This window comes from Microtus pennsylvanicus, chromosome 14, assembly GCF_037038515.1.
Source record: "Microtus pennsylvanicus isolate mMicPen1 chromosome 14, mMicPen1.hap1, whole genome shotgun sequence".
Taxonomy (NCBI): domain Eukaryota; kingdom Metazoa; phylum Chordata; class Mammalia; order Rodentia; family Cricetidae; genus Microtus; species Microtus pennsylvanicus.
Window position 1 is genome coordinate 68,853,642 of NC_134592.1, and position 16,545 is coordinate 68,870,186.

The 16,545-nt window shown below is 37.2% G+C and overlaps 1 protein-coding gene across 17 annotated transcripts in view; it reads right to left on the minus strand.

The window, feature by feature from the left end:
• Positions 1 to 2,475: 2,475 nt before the first annotated feature.
• Positions 2,476 to 16,545, minus strand: part of Dgkb (diacylglycerol kinase beta) — a 593,434-nt gene continuing 579,364 nt past the window's right edge. For all 17 annotated transcript variants that reach the window (XM_075948560.1, XM_075948552.1, XM_075948548.1 and 14 more), the window contains one exon: positions 2,476 to 6,082. In XM_075948560.1, the coding sequence (XP_075804675.1) occupies positions 5,975 to 6,082 (108 nt within the window). In that variant the 3' untranslated portion in view covers positions 2,476 to 5,974. The remainder of the gene's footprint in view (positions 6,083 to 16,545) is intronic.

A 16,545-nucleotide genomic window follows, 5' to 3' on the forward strand; every position in this document is an offset into this window, starting at 1 on the left:
AAATGTTAGAAAAATTCATGTTTTTTCTCTAAAGATGTCTCCAGTGATCGAACATATACTTTGAGACTAAGAAAAAAACCTATGACATAACAACCTCAAAAGAGACACCAGATATTTATAACTACATATGTTAAGGTAATCTAAAGTAGTACAAGCCAAAGCCAACTAACTCTTCACAGATGTGCCAGAGGAGATCACAGCATGGACTGACTAGAGAGCGCAGAAAGAGTTACAACATGTATAAATATTTTGAAAATATTATTTAGCCCATCTGTAGCTCTTATATATGGCTAAGTACACAGAACTCGTTTTATTCATTATTTCTACATAAATTTCATTATAAGTCACAGTGTGTTTAGTGGCTAGATGTATGGCGAAGCAAGTTTTGGATGTTCTGGCAACTTTTTCATGGAATAATTAGATACTGAAGGAATTAATTTTCTAACATTGCGAGGACAGAAGAGAATAAAGAGAATATGCGGGCAGTGATCTGGGAATTCCTTGGAGACCTTTGAGTTGCCCTGGAAGAACCTTCTAGGCCATTATCCAAATACAATATCTTTTTGGTATCATGATAAAAGCTAAATATGTCTGCATTCCTCTAATTAACTCAGAGCTCTGCTGTTGATAAAAACGTAATCATGTGTATTTTCAATATTCTTGCTCTTTCTCTCTCAAAATAGCTTATTGTAATACAAAGGAATATAGGTACATGGTCACACACACACACACACACACACAAATGTCTCATGTTTCTCTGAACTCAAAATAATTTGCTTTGTTCAGCACAGAAGCCTTTTCCCAATTGAATTCAGTAATTCAATCAGTGAGGAGCTGGAAGCATCCTACAGCATTTTTTGTTGTTGGAAGCATTTTCCATCTCACTGTTTTCTCTGCTTGCCTGTTCCCAAAGCTGTTTTTAAAATAACCACTCTGAGGCTTAATATTAATTAGATACTCTTTGTCCTATTAACTCAGGCTTCTTATTAACTACCTCTTACATTTTAAGTTAACACATTTCTCTTACTTTGTATTTTACTATGAGGCTTGTGGTTTGTTACCTCACATCTTGATTCTTGAGTGGCTGCATAGCATCTGCCTGACTCTGCCTTCTCTCTCCCAGCATTCACTTTAGTCGTCTCACCTAGTTTTATTCTACGCTGTCATAGGCCAACACAGGACCCATTCTTTTCCCTAAATATTTACAACTGCTAGAAGAGCTAACTATTTTAACGACTACCTTACATGATTAAATTCTGCAAAATAAGTATGGTTTATTTCTAAGGAAAATGGTGGTTCTGTGGAGACATTTGAGACAACTTCAAGAAAAGGTAAATCTGCAAAGGACATTTTTGAAGACCTAGAATTTTACAAAAAGAAATAAATATAATTAAGAAGATTCAGAGAAAGGATATGAGCACAAGGGACAAAAATTAAGAAATCAAGTCTCATATGCTCCGTTACCTAGGAGAGCCCAAGATGTTAGAGGTGCCCAAGTCCTGGGGTACCTGCCTAGAAGAGCTGGTAGAGAAGGAGTGGAATCTGTCCAAAAGAAATAAGCAGACAAAAAAAGATAAATAGAGCTGGAGACCTGAGTGTTTGGGCATCAGGCATAGAGATGCACAGGTTGGAGTTTGCTCAACTGCCTTTTGGTCTTGTTTTGGTCCAGTACTTCCTTACTATGCTCCCTTCCATGAATTTTGGAACAGAAATATATATATATATATATATATATATATATATATATATATATACTGTGCCCTTATATGTTGGAAGTATGTGATCTGCTTTTTTATTTTGAGCTTGACAGGTGATTACAGTTAAGAGGTTGTATGAATCTCAGAAGATAATTTGTACTTTGGACTTTGACACATTGCTGAGACTGTGATAGGCTAGGGGACTTTTGAATTTTCTCTAAATAAATTTTATGTTAAGATATTGTTAAAAGCTTTTGGGGGACAAGGAGTGCAATGTGGATGTTTAAATATAATTTCCCGTCACAATCTCACAGAGAGTGTTACTATTAGGAAGTACGAATTGTTGAAGTGGGTATGGCCTTGTTGGAGAAAGTGTGTCAGTGTGGGGTGGTCTTTGGGGTTTCCTATGCTCAGGATATCACTGTTTCACTTAACTTCTGGTTGCCTTCAAGATGTAACACTCTCAGCTCCAGCACCATGTCTGCCTTCATGCATGCTTGCTCCCCATCATGATGGTAAAGAACTGAACCTCTGAAACTGTAAGCAAACCACTTCAATCAAATGTTTACTTTATAAGAGTTGCTGTGGTCATGATGTCTCCTAGAGCATTAGAAACCGTCAGTAAGATACCACATAATTGGATCCCTAGGTACAAAGGTCTTGCTTCCAACTAAGGCAGGGCTGCTGATCCAGGGCCTCTAATGGAAAGCAAATGAGAATGTTCTCATGATCTTTCAAATGAAGGGAGTGTCTGGTGCAGAATGAATGATACACAAGTGAATGGTTAACACTTTTATTTCAAAAACCAAGATTTGTACATAACACTTTCTGAGAAAATAATTAAGATACTTTAATTAAACAAACCCTATGTTTTAGACACTATAAGAATATATAGAAAGGTTCATATGAGAATTTACTCAAATTTTCAAACACAATGCAACTCAATTGGCTGGTTTAAGGGTGTGATTTCTGTCTTTCACAGAATGAAGACTTTTCTGAGATTTATTTATTCATTTTTATTAAATTCCACAGCGTTGATATACTTTACAAGGGCTTTATCTTTTAATGTAGAATATAGGTTATGCATTGATTAATTCTTCAAGGGTTAATTGTGCCATAAACAGTGTACTTTTCTTTTTAGAACCAACAGAAATCAAATAACACTAGCAGAGAAAGGAAAGGAACCACCAAAAAGTCCTGTGTTGTTTGAGTAGCATAGACAGTCTCAGACTCAATCAGATTCTGCCCTGAAAACTGTACTTGCCCCCAGTCCCTGAAAGCAGACAGTTGAACAAACTGGGGTGTGCATGTGTGAATCCTTAGAGCTCACTATTTTACACGATTGCCTTCAGGAGAGTGTCTTAGGCTGAATAGCTAACCAATTATATTAGAATGAACACCTTTGCATACCCATTAAAGGACAAAGATTTTCCCTCTATTACAAAAACCTGATTATCACTTTTCACATCAATTACATATGATACACACATGGTAGGAAGTGAGAAAACACACATGCGACCTTTGAAATTCTGGTTCCATATAGGAAGCACCTTCCTGTTTCCTGAAAGAGTGCATCTCTAGGTTAACGCTAGGGTCTGTCTTCTTTCAGTAACAACTTGGTATATGGCAGTGTTTAGCAGGGTATGAAGCTCCATTCGTGAGGTCCTCTGTCCCTTGTAAGTTGGTGCAGTATTCGTTTGCACACCACCCCACTTAAACCTCATCACTACTGTGCCTACTACAGTTAAAGAGGTTGACTCAACACCTCCAACCCACACGCGCCTGCAAGAAAAGTTTCCATTTTGTAAAGCTAACACTCATTATTCATTATTTTAATATGCCATAGAACTTTCCATTTAGAATTTTCCCTAAAATATATATTCTTCTCATGAAGCTGTCATAAAAAAAGAAGAGAATATCTTCTCTTATTTCAAAATCATCAAAGTAGATTTTAAAAAACTACTTTCCAAATCCCAGGAGAAGTGTACTCAAAGGGCAAGCACATCATTTATCTAAAAAAAAAATAAATGAGTTTAGAAAAGTCAAATTTGATTCATTTCTGAAGATTGATCAGTGTTACCCATGAATCCAATGCTGCACTGAAAAGTAGTGCCTGTTAGCACAGGCTGTTGCCAACACAGCTAGGCTGAAGCGTGGCAGAGCCCACTCTTTCAGATCCTAACACCCTACAGGCTGGTTCTTATAATTCTCTACAGTCGTTTCCCAGTGCAAAGATGCTGCAAATTGTTGAGAAGCTGCTGCTGCCCGAGTGCCCTTCTGAACATAAAGTATTCTGTGGATTTAGAATAAAATTTTGGCACAAGGTCTGCTTGCCCATTTATAGAAAAACTCAACAATCTGTGTAAAAGTGTTTGTTCCCTGTAATCATAGACGCACAGCAGCATGGGTAAGCTATGTGGCATTAGGGCAGCAATGCGTTTGTGGTTGTTTTGAGCATTCTTTTGGTCTAGATTACTGTTCTGCTGAATAACTATTTTATTATTACTATGCCAGGACAACTGATTGCGGTACTGAATTTGTAATTTTAATCATCATTTTCCTGGGAAAGCTAAATTATGTCTGCATTCTATTCAAAAGCTTTTATTTTTAAAGCAATTAAAGTTATTGTTGATTGGTATTTAGCATCCAATGTTCCTGGAATACTAAAGGAATACACTTTATACATAATCTTCCATTACAGAACATTGCTTGAGAGCAGCTATTTGATACAAGAGCATTCACTTGAGTTTTCAAACCAAAGAACTAAAATTACAGCAATTTCACTTGAAATCAATAAATCCATGCACAGGGTTATGTTCAACAGAATCACTAACTGTTATTTGTTATTCAAAGATGAATGAATCAATAGAAAAATAGAACTGATAAATCATTAGCACTTTAACGCAGAGCAGAGAGGAAAGCTGATAAATCATGCATTTCAAGCACACGTTTTCCTGATGGTGTGTTTGAAAACATAAACGTGCAGTGATGAGATACAGGTCAGTGTGACTGAACTACACTGAGGCTGTCAAAAGTATTCCCTTTCATAGGAGAGCCTCAAATAAACACTATGGGAAGTAATTGTTCCACAATTTCTTTAAACAACCAGGGACCCAAACCATGCCATGAACACCTTAAAGAGTGATCTAGGCCATTATTTCCAACATTTGAAATGTCATAGATATGCGATTTGAGTGACCCAGTAGTAAGAGGCTAATTGCATGCATGATTTGCTTCCATGAGCTCAACATCATTGCAGGTAGCAATTTACCCAAGAAGGGAGCTGATGCAGTCATTTACCTTCTTGAAGTACACTTAGCAGACCCATTAAAAATTAGAGTTGTATTTGGCAGGGGGACCAAATAGCCATGAAATTGGCTATTGAGCTTTGTTCGTGTTGTATAATTTACTGTTTTTGAATGGTGAATATTTTAAATACAACAAGTGGGTAACTCACTCTTTTCCAACATTTTGCTTTTCACAAACTCAGAAGAACTACTATTTCTGATTCTTTGGTGGGAAACAGGTTCATTAGGCACATAGTTTAAAACATCTATTTGTCTACTTAGTGTGATTATACATCTGTGTCTAGATTCTCATGCAGAAATGACTAAGGCTTTTTATATTATCACAGTTACTGCCTGTAATGTATTTTCACTCATTTTATTGGAATTAAAAACAAAGCTAAACAAAAAAAACCCATTCTCTATTTTTTAGTTCATGAAAAATCTTATGCCTGATATTTTAATGTCCATTCAGAAGAGTAAAGATGTTGAAGATACAGCATGGTATCATAGCAACTACTTAATAAAATCTCTGATTTAAGCTTCTCCTTGAGTCACAGGTCTAATACCATGGATACACTCACTAATTATAGCAGGGCAAGGGATGGCAGTTTTGCACGTTGGATCATTGCAGCCTACGTATTAGTGCTTGCCAACGACAGCAATTACATAAAGAATTTTTATTTTCCATCATATTTCTTTAATCTCTCACAGGTTTTCCCTCACAGTTTGTAAATGGGACGGGGCTGAGATGTGAGTGGGAGACAGAAAAACCTATGGGAATGCATGCAACTAAAGTATGCAGTCTCACATAATATTCACTCCCACTTTTTCATGCAAAGATGCCTATAAAAACAGAGACAATAAGTTTTCTAATAGCCAAATTTTACATCAACTCAACAGAAACTGTTAATTCCATGGTCAGAGCAGAAGACTTGAAATGACTCAAAGTGTTTCATGGCCTGTACTATTTAAATTTCTCTTGATAGAGGGTTACTCCTTGCTTCGGTTTCTTCTCCTTTTGATGAGTGAGCAGAACAACCCAGTTTTGGGGGGAGGGCCCATCAGCATTGGGGCTTGGTTCTTGTGTGTAATTCTTATCTAGGAAAGAGGAAGACAGAGGAAGAGTGTTATGAGGATAAAATGCCAAGTTCTGGGGAACTCTGCAGCTATACTTCATGAGTAACAAAAATAACACAAGGTTAAAACTCCATTTCAGAGTTTCAAGATTTCAAAGATATTTTAAGGAGGGCTAGGATATACATCTCAGTAATACCCAAACGCTAACCCAAAGGAAAAATTAGCTGAAGTCACGATTTCAATATGGTCTTTCGTCTAACCTCACGCGTCCTTCAGTCTCCCAGAGCTTTTGCTTCAGACTGCATGATTACCCAGTGTCATTTCTTCAACATCAGTCATGTATTATTGAAACAGGAAAAGATACGCCATTACTGCATCAAGAGTCCTGACCATGGCCCAGCAATAGGAGCTGCTTAACATTAGGCAAGCCTTATTTATCTTTTTAATCAGATTGTTTCTCTCTTTCAACACGAGCTGCAAGGCTTCATTTCCAAACAATCATTAGAAATGAAAGTCAAAAGTTAACATGCATGAAAGGTCAGAAATGATCTTTCTAATTTGTTAATTAATTGGTAATACAATAGAATCAGACGCCGAGAAGCCACAGACACTCAGAGGCACTGTTCTAAAGCGACTCATGTTGATTTCTGTGATATGAAACTACGAATCACCTTAAATGAGACAACCTTAAAGTAGATTATGTCTGCAATTTTCTCTAATTCAACTCTAAATTAGAGAAGACATTTTATGAATATATGCTATGCTCAAAGCTAATTGAAAGCAATTATCAAAGTGGCATTTTGTCTGTGACTTTAAGATACATTGTAAGATAATAAATGATTCTCATTATGTAATAAAAAGGTCACATCTTGCCTTTGGGCTACTGATGCTACGAGTTTTTCAAAAGCAATCTGAGACATTTTCTTTAGCGAACTGCGACTAATACAAGAGCCATCACTTATTAAATATCAGTTGTCACCTGCGCAGCATCCGCACCAGAGATGAGTATTCCTTTCAAAAAGAAACAGCACCTCATTAAAAAACTGAAAAAATATATCTCCGAAAGTGCATACCTGACATTTTCAGGTTAAAATAAATCTCCTTAACTTGTCATTCACTAATAGCAGTGAAGCAAAGAAAATAGATGTTTGTCATGGGAATCACATCATTAAATCAGCATTAGGACTTTTGGGAAATGAAAATTCACATTCTAGAAAGATACTTAAAAAACTGAATGAACAAAAAACTTTAAACATGTTGGAGGCAGACTTTGCTAGAAAAATACAACTATTTTAATTATCATATTTGTAAAGGCCAATAGACTAAGCAAGGCCAAAACTCTCTGGATACTGAGTCTATCTTATTTTTGTTGTTTGTTATGAGGTAAAAAATTGCTTGCTATCAGCTCACATGTCAATATTCCCACTACAAATGTAGATTACAAATGATCTCTACCAAACTTTCCCTATTTGAGGTTTCTCCCACACTGAATCATTTTTTAATTTGTTCTCTTTAGTCATGTATGTATGTATGTATGTATGTATGTATGTATGTATGTATCTATCTATCTATCTATCTATCTATCTATCTATCTATCTATCTATCTATCTATCTATCTATCTGCCAATCATTCTATCTACCTATTTTACATCCCAACCACCATTGCCCTTCCCCACTTTTCTCCCTGCTCCCATAACTCCCCTCTGTTCGCACCCACCAATCCATTCCTCCTCCATTTCTGTTTACGATAGGGAGGTCTCCCATGAATATCAACATGGCATACATGACAATACATGATAATACATAGTAATACATGACAATACACAACATATCAAATTGCAGTATGACTGAGTACCTCCTCATGTATTAAGGCTGAGCGAGGTGACCCAGGATGAAGACTAGGGTCCCAAAAGCCTGTAAAAGAGTGGAACACATTCTCTATTCCCACTGTTAGGAGTCCCCCAAGAGGACTAAGTGACACAATTATCACATATATGCAGAGGGCCACAGTTAGTTCCCTCGTTATCAGTTCATTCTCTGGGATCCCCTATGATCGCAGGTTAGTTGATTCTGTGAGATTTCTTGTGGTGCCCTTGCTCCCTCTGGCTCCTACAACCCTTTCTCTCCTCTTCTGCAGGATTCTCCAGTCTCCACCTACTTTGGCTGCGGGTCTGCACCTGTTTCAATCAGTTACTGGATTAAGCCTTTCTGAAGACAGTTGGTCTAGGCACAAATCTATGCATATAGCACAATATTAATAGGCATCATTACATTGACTTTTTCCCCCTCTAGTCCTGATTGCTTTTATCCTAGGTCTCTGGATCATCCAGACTATGGGACCTGTGCGCTAGGCAGTGTCACGGGTGGCACTGGGTTTTAGTCTGAACAGGCCAATGGTAAGTCACTCCTTCAATCTCTAGGCCACCCTTACCCCAGCACATCCCATAAGCAGGACAGACTATAGGTCGAACGTTCCGTGGCAGGGTTGGTTTCTCTCTCCCTCCACTTGAAGTCTTTCCTGGTCACAGGAGATGGTAAGTTCAGGCTATAGCTATGACCATCCCTGTCGATTTCTGGAAGATTCCCTTGCTAGCCAGGTTTTTACTGACTCTGAGATGCCCTCCCCCTTCCATTAGGTCTTCTCAGTACTCTTCGTCCTAGTCTGCTCCTCCCAACCTCATCGCATGTTCCCATACCTGCCTGAACTCAGTTCACTCAAAAAATCTCTTATATTTCCCTTTCCAAGGGAGATCCCCATGTCCTTTTTGAGGCTTTCATGTTACCTAGCCTGAGAGGCTGAGGCAGAAGGAATATGGCTACATTCAGTCTCAAATAGACAGCAAAAGCCAAACCAAACTAAAGCAACCAATCAACGCACTGACCAACAAACAAAAAGAAAAGCCATTTCCACTGATTTGAGTATGATGGTGGTGGTAGAATATGCCTGTAATTCCAGCCCTCAGGAGGCTGAGACAGGGAGACAGTCTCACACATCAAAAAGAAATAGAAAATTCCGTTTAGAAACATGGAGGTAGGAGGAGACCGAGTGGGAGAGGGAGAGGGAAAGAGTTCAAATGCAGTTACTCTCTAACTGGGAACAACATCCCTACTGAATACCACTTGCTAGAAAATGAAAGCCACAGTATCAGAAATGGGTTATTTCTTTTTATTATTGGCCAGGGTTCCCAGACAACCCCACCCCCTGCAAATATTATAAGACATTGCCATTCTTTTGGGCTACCTTCCAGAACTTGATAAGTCCTCACATAAATGAGTCATAAATTAAGAATAGCAGCACATACGTACATAGTTTCTACATGGCGACTAAAATTTTTATTGCACATTAGCAAAAAATGCATAAAGATGTACTGAGATTTATTGTGGCAGGGGTTCTGTGTAGTGCTTTGCATGATGCTGTTGAATGCTGCTTCGTTCGTTCAACTCTTTGAGTTGACTTCAGTTTAAAGTCATTCATATACAAATAAGCAATGTTATAGAAAAGTAGAGAATTGAAGAATTATTTCATAAAGGTGACAGAAAAAGGAGTTTATATGTTCCCGTGTTCAGAGCAGAAGGTGAACGAGGTCTCTTCACCTTAGGCATTGGTGCTTTCTTGAAAAATTTACTGATACCTAAGTACAATAATAGAGAACAGACAGGACAGTTCTTTTTAAAATTTATTTCTAAATATCATTTGGCTCAGGTCTTTGTTAAGTATTTACCTGGTTTCCTGTCACCCAGCATCAAATATTTCCACCTACCATTATTATGAAAGGTAGAATTTACCTTGTTTTTGTAGTCTGAACACAGGCTACTCAGCATGCTTTACTTTGAGTTATATCTGTTTATCTAAATTCTTTTTTAAACTGTTTTTATTGAGCTACGTGCTTCTCTCCACTCTCCTCTCTTCCTCCTCCTCCCCTTCTACTCTCTTTCATGATCCATACCCTCCTCGATTCACTCAGGAGATCTTGTCTTTTTCTACTTCCTATTTAAATCCACATATGTCTCTTTTATCTATTTATCTAAGTTCTTAAGGCATTCTGATAAGACTGGAAGAGAGACAGGCTTTATTTCTTAGAGGAACTCTCCGATTTCTAGAGGTTCAATCTGGAATATCTCAAAAGGCATTAAATGTTTTCTCAGTAACATGTGGTGGTGTTGGGATGCAGTGGAATTTTTGAAGGTGGGGTCTTGTAGGAGGAAGCTAGGTCACTGAGGGTGTGTTGTTGATCTGATATTGAAGCATAGGATCCTTTCTCTCTTTTTTGTTTAAGGCCTGCTTTCCCCTCCTGGTGTTAGCTCCATTGTGTTCTGTACTATCACAGACTCAACAATTGGACGATGGACTATAGCTTCTGAAGCTGTAAACCTTTTCTCTATATATTTTATTTCTCTTGGGTATTTTATCAAACTGAAAGAAAGCTGGTTAGCATATCCACTTTGAGAAGACTAATTCTTTCTGTGATTTTTACTATTTCCTTTATCTGATTTTGTTCCCGTCCTTCCTAAGATGGATGTATCAACATTCTTATGTTAAAGGCCAAATAAAACTTGGTTTTTGTAATCTGAATAATACATTTATTTCTAAGTTCAAGGGCATAATTTGAGGACTGATCCTTCCTGATTTCCCCTTACTATTTATCCCCTCTTTCCCTTTCTACCAGCTACATTCCTGGAAAGCTCCTCCTTTCCGACGACAATTGCAAACGTGAGACAGTGGAGTGTTGCATGTGTGTTGTGCATTGGGCTGCAGAGATGCTGTCAGGAAACAATTTGTCATGGTGGAAGCTGCATTTCATTCTCATCAACATAGTTAAGGATTGGGTAGCAGACTCGAGGCAGGGCAATCAGAAGGCCAGGCAAGATAGTGATCCATTCAAGAAGTAAACTAGACTTTAGTTATGGGAGTACCAAACTGAACTGGGCAGGGCAGAGTCAACAGAAGAGGAGGAGGCATAGCCTATGCGATATGGTGATTTGGTTGTGCTGGTCTTTGGAAAAGGAGAATGCTTTTAAGTCTTCTTTGCCTCTAACCTCGAATGTGTGACATTATAGAAAGAGAGGTACTTTGTGGCATCTGTGACAGCTGGGAAGTTAGTGATGTCAGTGTTGAGTATGACACTCTGAAGGAGAGGTTCAACGTCTTTGGATTTGTGGGTATGGAGTTCAGAAGGAATATGCAAATTTAATGTGCCCATAATAATGTGAGAATAGATTCCTGACTACGTAGCAAGTGTGAAATGTATATATATGATTTTTTTAACAGGTTAGTATTGGCATTCAGATTGAAGCAAGAGAATGCCATCCTGTGACAGACTTAACTACAATACACAAGAGAAGGAGGAGTAAACACTAAAAGGAAGTGTGATCCTATTCTAATCTGCCTTCAGTGTGAGCTAGTCCTTATTTTTACATAGTATGTAACTTCCAAAGCACATGTGCTTGAAGGGCTTGCATGCTGAAATTCCTTACAATGGTCTGGGTATAATGTATGTAAGCTAGTAAATGTTTAACCTAATTTGAAATATTTAAATTCTGCTTGAGAGCTGTATGTTGCAGGATGTTTAAGCAGATGTCCACACAATCGTGAGGATGGCAAATGCCCATGCTTCTGTGAAGGGCTACATGGTGCTTTTGGCTTTGTGAGCTCTGTGGTCTTCATCTGCTCCACTCAATGTTGCTGCTGTAGCTCGGCGTAGTTTTTGGACTATGTGAAAATCAATGAGTGTGACTGCTCCAATAAAAATTTATTTATGGAAACTAAAATTTAAATTTCATAAAATTTTCACATTATGAAACATTACTCTGTTTTATTTTTTCCCTTACCATTTAAAGATGTGAGAACCATTCTTATAGGCAGCTATATTAAACATAGGCATAATTTAGTGACCTTTGATGCACTTAAGTTCTATATTGAAAAAAAAAAACAATGCTGAACTATGAGTTACAAAGTGAAACCTTTTTAAATTTAAAAATATGTTATTTAAAATGATCAATAGTTGTGTGATGAAAATAACTTTTAGTGGTTTATCTTTGCTGTACTAAGTGCCACCATTCAGAATTTCTTTAGTGAAAAATTTTCAATTGAAACATATGCTAGCAGTCCTCAGGTTTGATAATATACACATTGATTATGTTTGGTTTCATTGAATAATGTTTTTAATTGATGCTCATGGCTCTATACTAGGTTAAGCTTAATAACACCGTGGTTCTTAAGATTTAGCTCAGCAGACAGCAGCTTCCTTTATAAATATTCTCGCCAAGTCTAGCCAAAAGTTTCTTTCCTTGCTTCATCTCTTTAGGAATTTATTATCACTGAGTTTATTCCTCTGCCTTAGAAATGAATGGAGTGTCCAAAGCAAAGGAAATAACATAAAATATCTGTCGGGAGAGCTTAATTTCTCAATTATCTGACACAGTAAAAGTTACCTAGTTTGATTTTGGAATAAGATTGTATCCTTCCAACAATGGAAACTCTTCTAAATTCAAGCATGCAAAAAAGCCACATGACAGTGGTGGGGAACGTGACTATAAAATGTTTAGGTCCATAGATGCCAAAAGAGAGAAGATAGACAGACAGACAGACAGACAGAAAGATTGAGGGAGGGATGGCAGGAGAGACAAAGCAATGAAACAACTTTCTAAAATATCTTCCCAGCTTCCTCATGCTTTTATTTTCTGGAATGATGATAATTTCCAAATTTAATGTTCTCTTTAATAGCATCATATTCAAAGAAGTCAGTGCAAAAATTCAAAACAAAATTTCTCAAAAATGAAGTTGCGGGTCTTCCTTTCTAATGTAATTCACAGGAATTTTAAAATATATATGAAAAAAGAAACATTTTTTTTCTGATGACAATGAGCTGAAGGATAGTTACATACCTCATACCTGGATTTGAAATCTCTTTTATGATATGAATTTGTTCATCATTCAAAAATATTTTATACCTTTAATTGGTTTCCAGGAAGGTCAAAGATATTTTTAAAGCATTTTTATTATTCCAGTGCCACTAGTGAGAATTATATTGATGTTTATTCCAGGAATTGTCAAATCCATATTCTTATGAGGAAACACTACTAACAACAGGATAGAAAAAAATATCACAGAAAACTTCCCTCTCCTAACTGTAATAAAAATACATTCACAATTCATTTCTCATGAATATACTTCATCGCAAATTTCCTGTATGGTCCTTATCATCTAGTAAAGCCAAAGAAAAGCAAGCACACAAACAAACAACATGGACTCCAAGACATAAAGTAAAGTCTGAGCTTGCCATGGTCACTGGATCCAACCAGTTTTTGAATTCTGGTCAACGGAAGCTCGAATATAACCAGCAAGTATCATATGATGCTATTGATGTTGTCTATGTGACAACTAATAGTAGCTATTATTTTCAGCAGCAATTTCTTAATACTTTTAATGTAATCATTTGTTTTCCAGTGAAAAACACATTCTGACAACCTTTCAAGGATAAAAATGTCCAAATTCCTTAGTTGTCACTGAGACACTGCATAGTATGGTTACCTGCTTTCATTCTGGTGTCTGGGGGTACCCCTACCACGTACTAGTTCACCTTATGTAAAAGGAATATGAGAAAAATACAACTGTGGGGAACTGGCTAATTATTAAAAGCATTTTTTTTTGACCCAACAGTTTTCAGTTCCTAAATTCAGTCATGCCCTAGCCCATGATGGCAATGATCAGAAAATCTCAGCCTTTAATGTTAAGGCTCTTCGAGTTAATACAATTTTGACATCCCATCTGTTACAGAACGTCAGTTGAATGATGTCATGATAGTTGACCTTATCAGCAATGTGTCTGGTGCGTTGATGAGTGAACACACTCTAGTTAGCCCAGATTGAAGGGGCAGAGAAAGGGCAAAGACTGGTCCTTGGAGACAAGAGTGGTGGGAGAGAGAGAGAGAGAGAGAGAGAGAGAGAGAGAGAGAGAGAGAGAGAGAGAGAGAGAGAACAAAGAAAGAAAAAGTAATGAAAAAAGGAAGAAGGAAAGAAAGGAGAGAGAAGAAAAAAAGAATGATAAAAGGAAGAAAGAAGGAAAGAAAGAAAGAAAGAAAGAAAGAAAGAAAGAAAGAAAGAAAGAAAGAAAGAAAGAAAGAAAGAAAGAAAGAAAAAAGAAAGAGAAAGAGAAAATCATAGTAGGTGGGCAAGACCCACCTTTTAAAAGGGAACGCAGGGAATGTGCACAGGATAAACCCTTAGTGGCTGCGGCTGGGAGGGATCCTGTCAGGACCCTAAGGGCTGCCCAGTGCAGATGCCTGAGTACTAACTGTCTCAATACAGTTTCTTACCTCTTTATAAAAAGCTTACAGTGTATTTGCTTAATTACTAATGTTAATGCATAAAGTCAAAGCAAATGGAGCAACAATGAAACCGGCCCAGGCCAGGCTCAGGTGTAGTGATCCACCCGAAGATGATCTTTAATTTCTGAAAGAACTCAATCCTGCCTTAGTCTAAGGATGCATATCAGCGAGGCTATGCTTCTAATCTGACCCAGTCGAGAAGATGCTAGAATTTGGTCTGCGTGCATATTTTGGTGCTTCATTCCTCTCTCCCTTCTCTGTGCACTGTCTGCTGTGTCCTGAACTCTGTTAGCGGCACGCAGGTCTCTCTCCGTTATCAGTTGTGGTCTTGCGTAGCCACACGGTAAGCGCATAAGGTACTGCACAGCGGCACGCTTCTCATTATGTATCATGTTTTTACATTCTATGTCCAGTTGGTTTGGTGATTTTTATTGAAAAGCTCCAATATGTGAGCTTATTATTTTTATCAAAATAAAATTAATTTTCAAAATTGAAACCAACAATGCTTTCAAAATCAGGAATAAAAGACCATTTTAGTTTTATTCACAACATTTAAACTGAACGTTTTAAGGTGAAGAACTATAGACAGGTAAGTCTAATTATAAGCATAGCATTTGGGATAAATGTAATAGGCCAATAAAAATTCTTTAAAATATTTTGCTCGAACTGCAATCAAATTTAATGAGTTTGGCATTAATTAAGCTCTAATAACGTACTTCAATATCTTTCCTAAGTAGTGTGATCCATTTCCCCTTCATTCAGTTCGAATTGTGCATACTGTGGTGTCATCGTCATCTTAAAGCATACTGAGAAAATGACAGAGTTGCAAAATTAAAATCAATGATAAATGATATTTTTCATGTTTTATACTAATAGGTATTACTGGGCTTTTAAATTAATAGAGCTGTCAGGCCATGAACCAAAATGGAAATTAAATATTCCAGAAACACCTAAAGATGACACCGTGGAATATTTTAAATCTTAATTAGGAGGTGCAATTGTTTTGTCCCCTGTAACTGCAGCAAATTAATTGGAAATTAGTCACAAGCAATGTTTTTTTCCCTTTAACAACCTGAGATGAAGAGACTGGAACTTTCTGCCTTGCCGTTCTTGTTTGAGGGCCAGAATGCACACAGGCAGTAAATTGTACTGTCAATTACAGAAAACAACAACTGTCGTGAAATTAGGAAAAATTAGGTACAGGTAAACAGAACTAATTAATGCACAGGTAAAAGGGAAGACATAAAATAATGCCTAGCTAAACACTAACTTGTCAGTCTTTGGGAAAAAAAAAGTAAAGTTTAGAAATGTAAATTTATGCAAAATATTTACCAATTAAGACTTAGGTACAGGATGCATGCACTGTGTTTTATCTAACCACGTTTGTGGCATTATTTCTGTTTTCATCTTAGACTATGTCGTGACCCCACAGAAGCAGCACCTCGCTTGTTGAAGAATATTTCATGTTAATTTTATATTCCTACAAATAGGAAGACTGATGCTCATTAAATAACAAAATTTCCTTCAGTAGGGAATTATTACTTTTCCATATTTAAATATTAAGTCCAATGTCATTTCTTTTGTGTCTTTGCTGTTTATTATTTATTTATTTAATTAATTTATTCCTTGACAGCTTCATAAATGTGCATAATGATTATTTACCCCATCGTCCTGTCTCATGCTCCCTCCTTCTGCTACTTTCTTTCTTCTATTTTCTTGTCTTGTGTGTGCATGTGTGTTTGTGTGTCCTATCGAGTTCAATTAGGATTATTTAATACCATGGGTAGGAAGGTCCTTTACTGGGCCATATGCAATGTCCCATGTATCAGTGGTTACACCATTGTGACATCTCTTCCTCCTGCCGCTATTGACTGTCGGTAGTCAGGGAAATGTATGTAGACCCAGTCCAAATTCTAGGCACATCAAAAAATTCACTATTTGCATTTATCTACTTATAATTTGTGGATTACTCATTTTCATATACATTTGCTCCTTGCTGCATCCCTTCCACACCCTTCTAAAGGAAGCCATTAGAACAGCACAAGACTTTCTAATGCTAGTATCTGTCAACTCAGGGAATGAGTGTTAAGTTACAGTAGCTATGTAACTTTCAATGAGAAAATAATATTCATATCAGACTCCCCGAACACTAGTTAC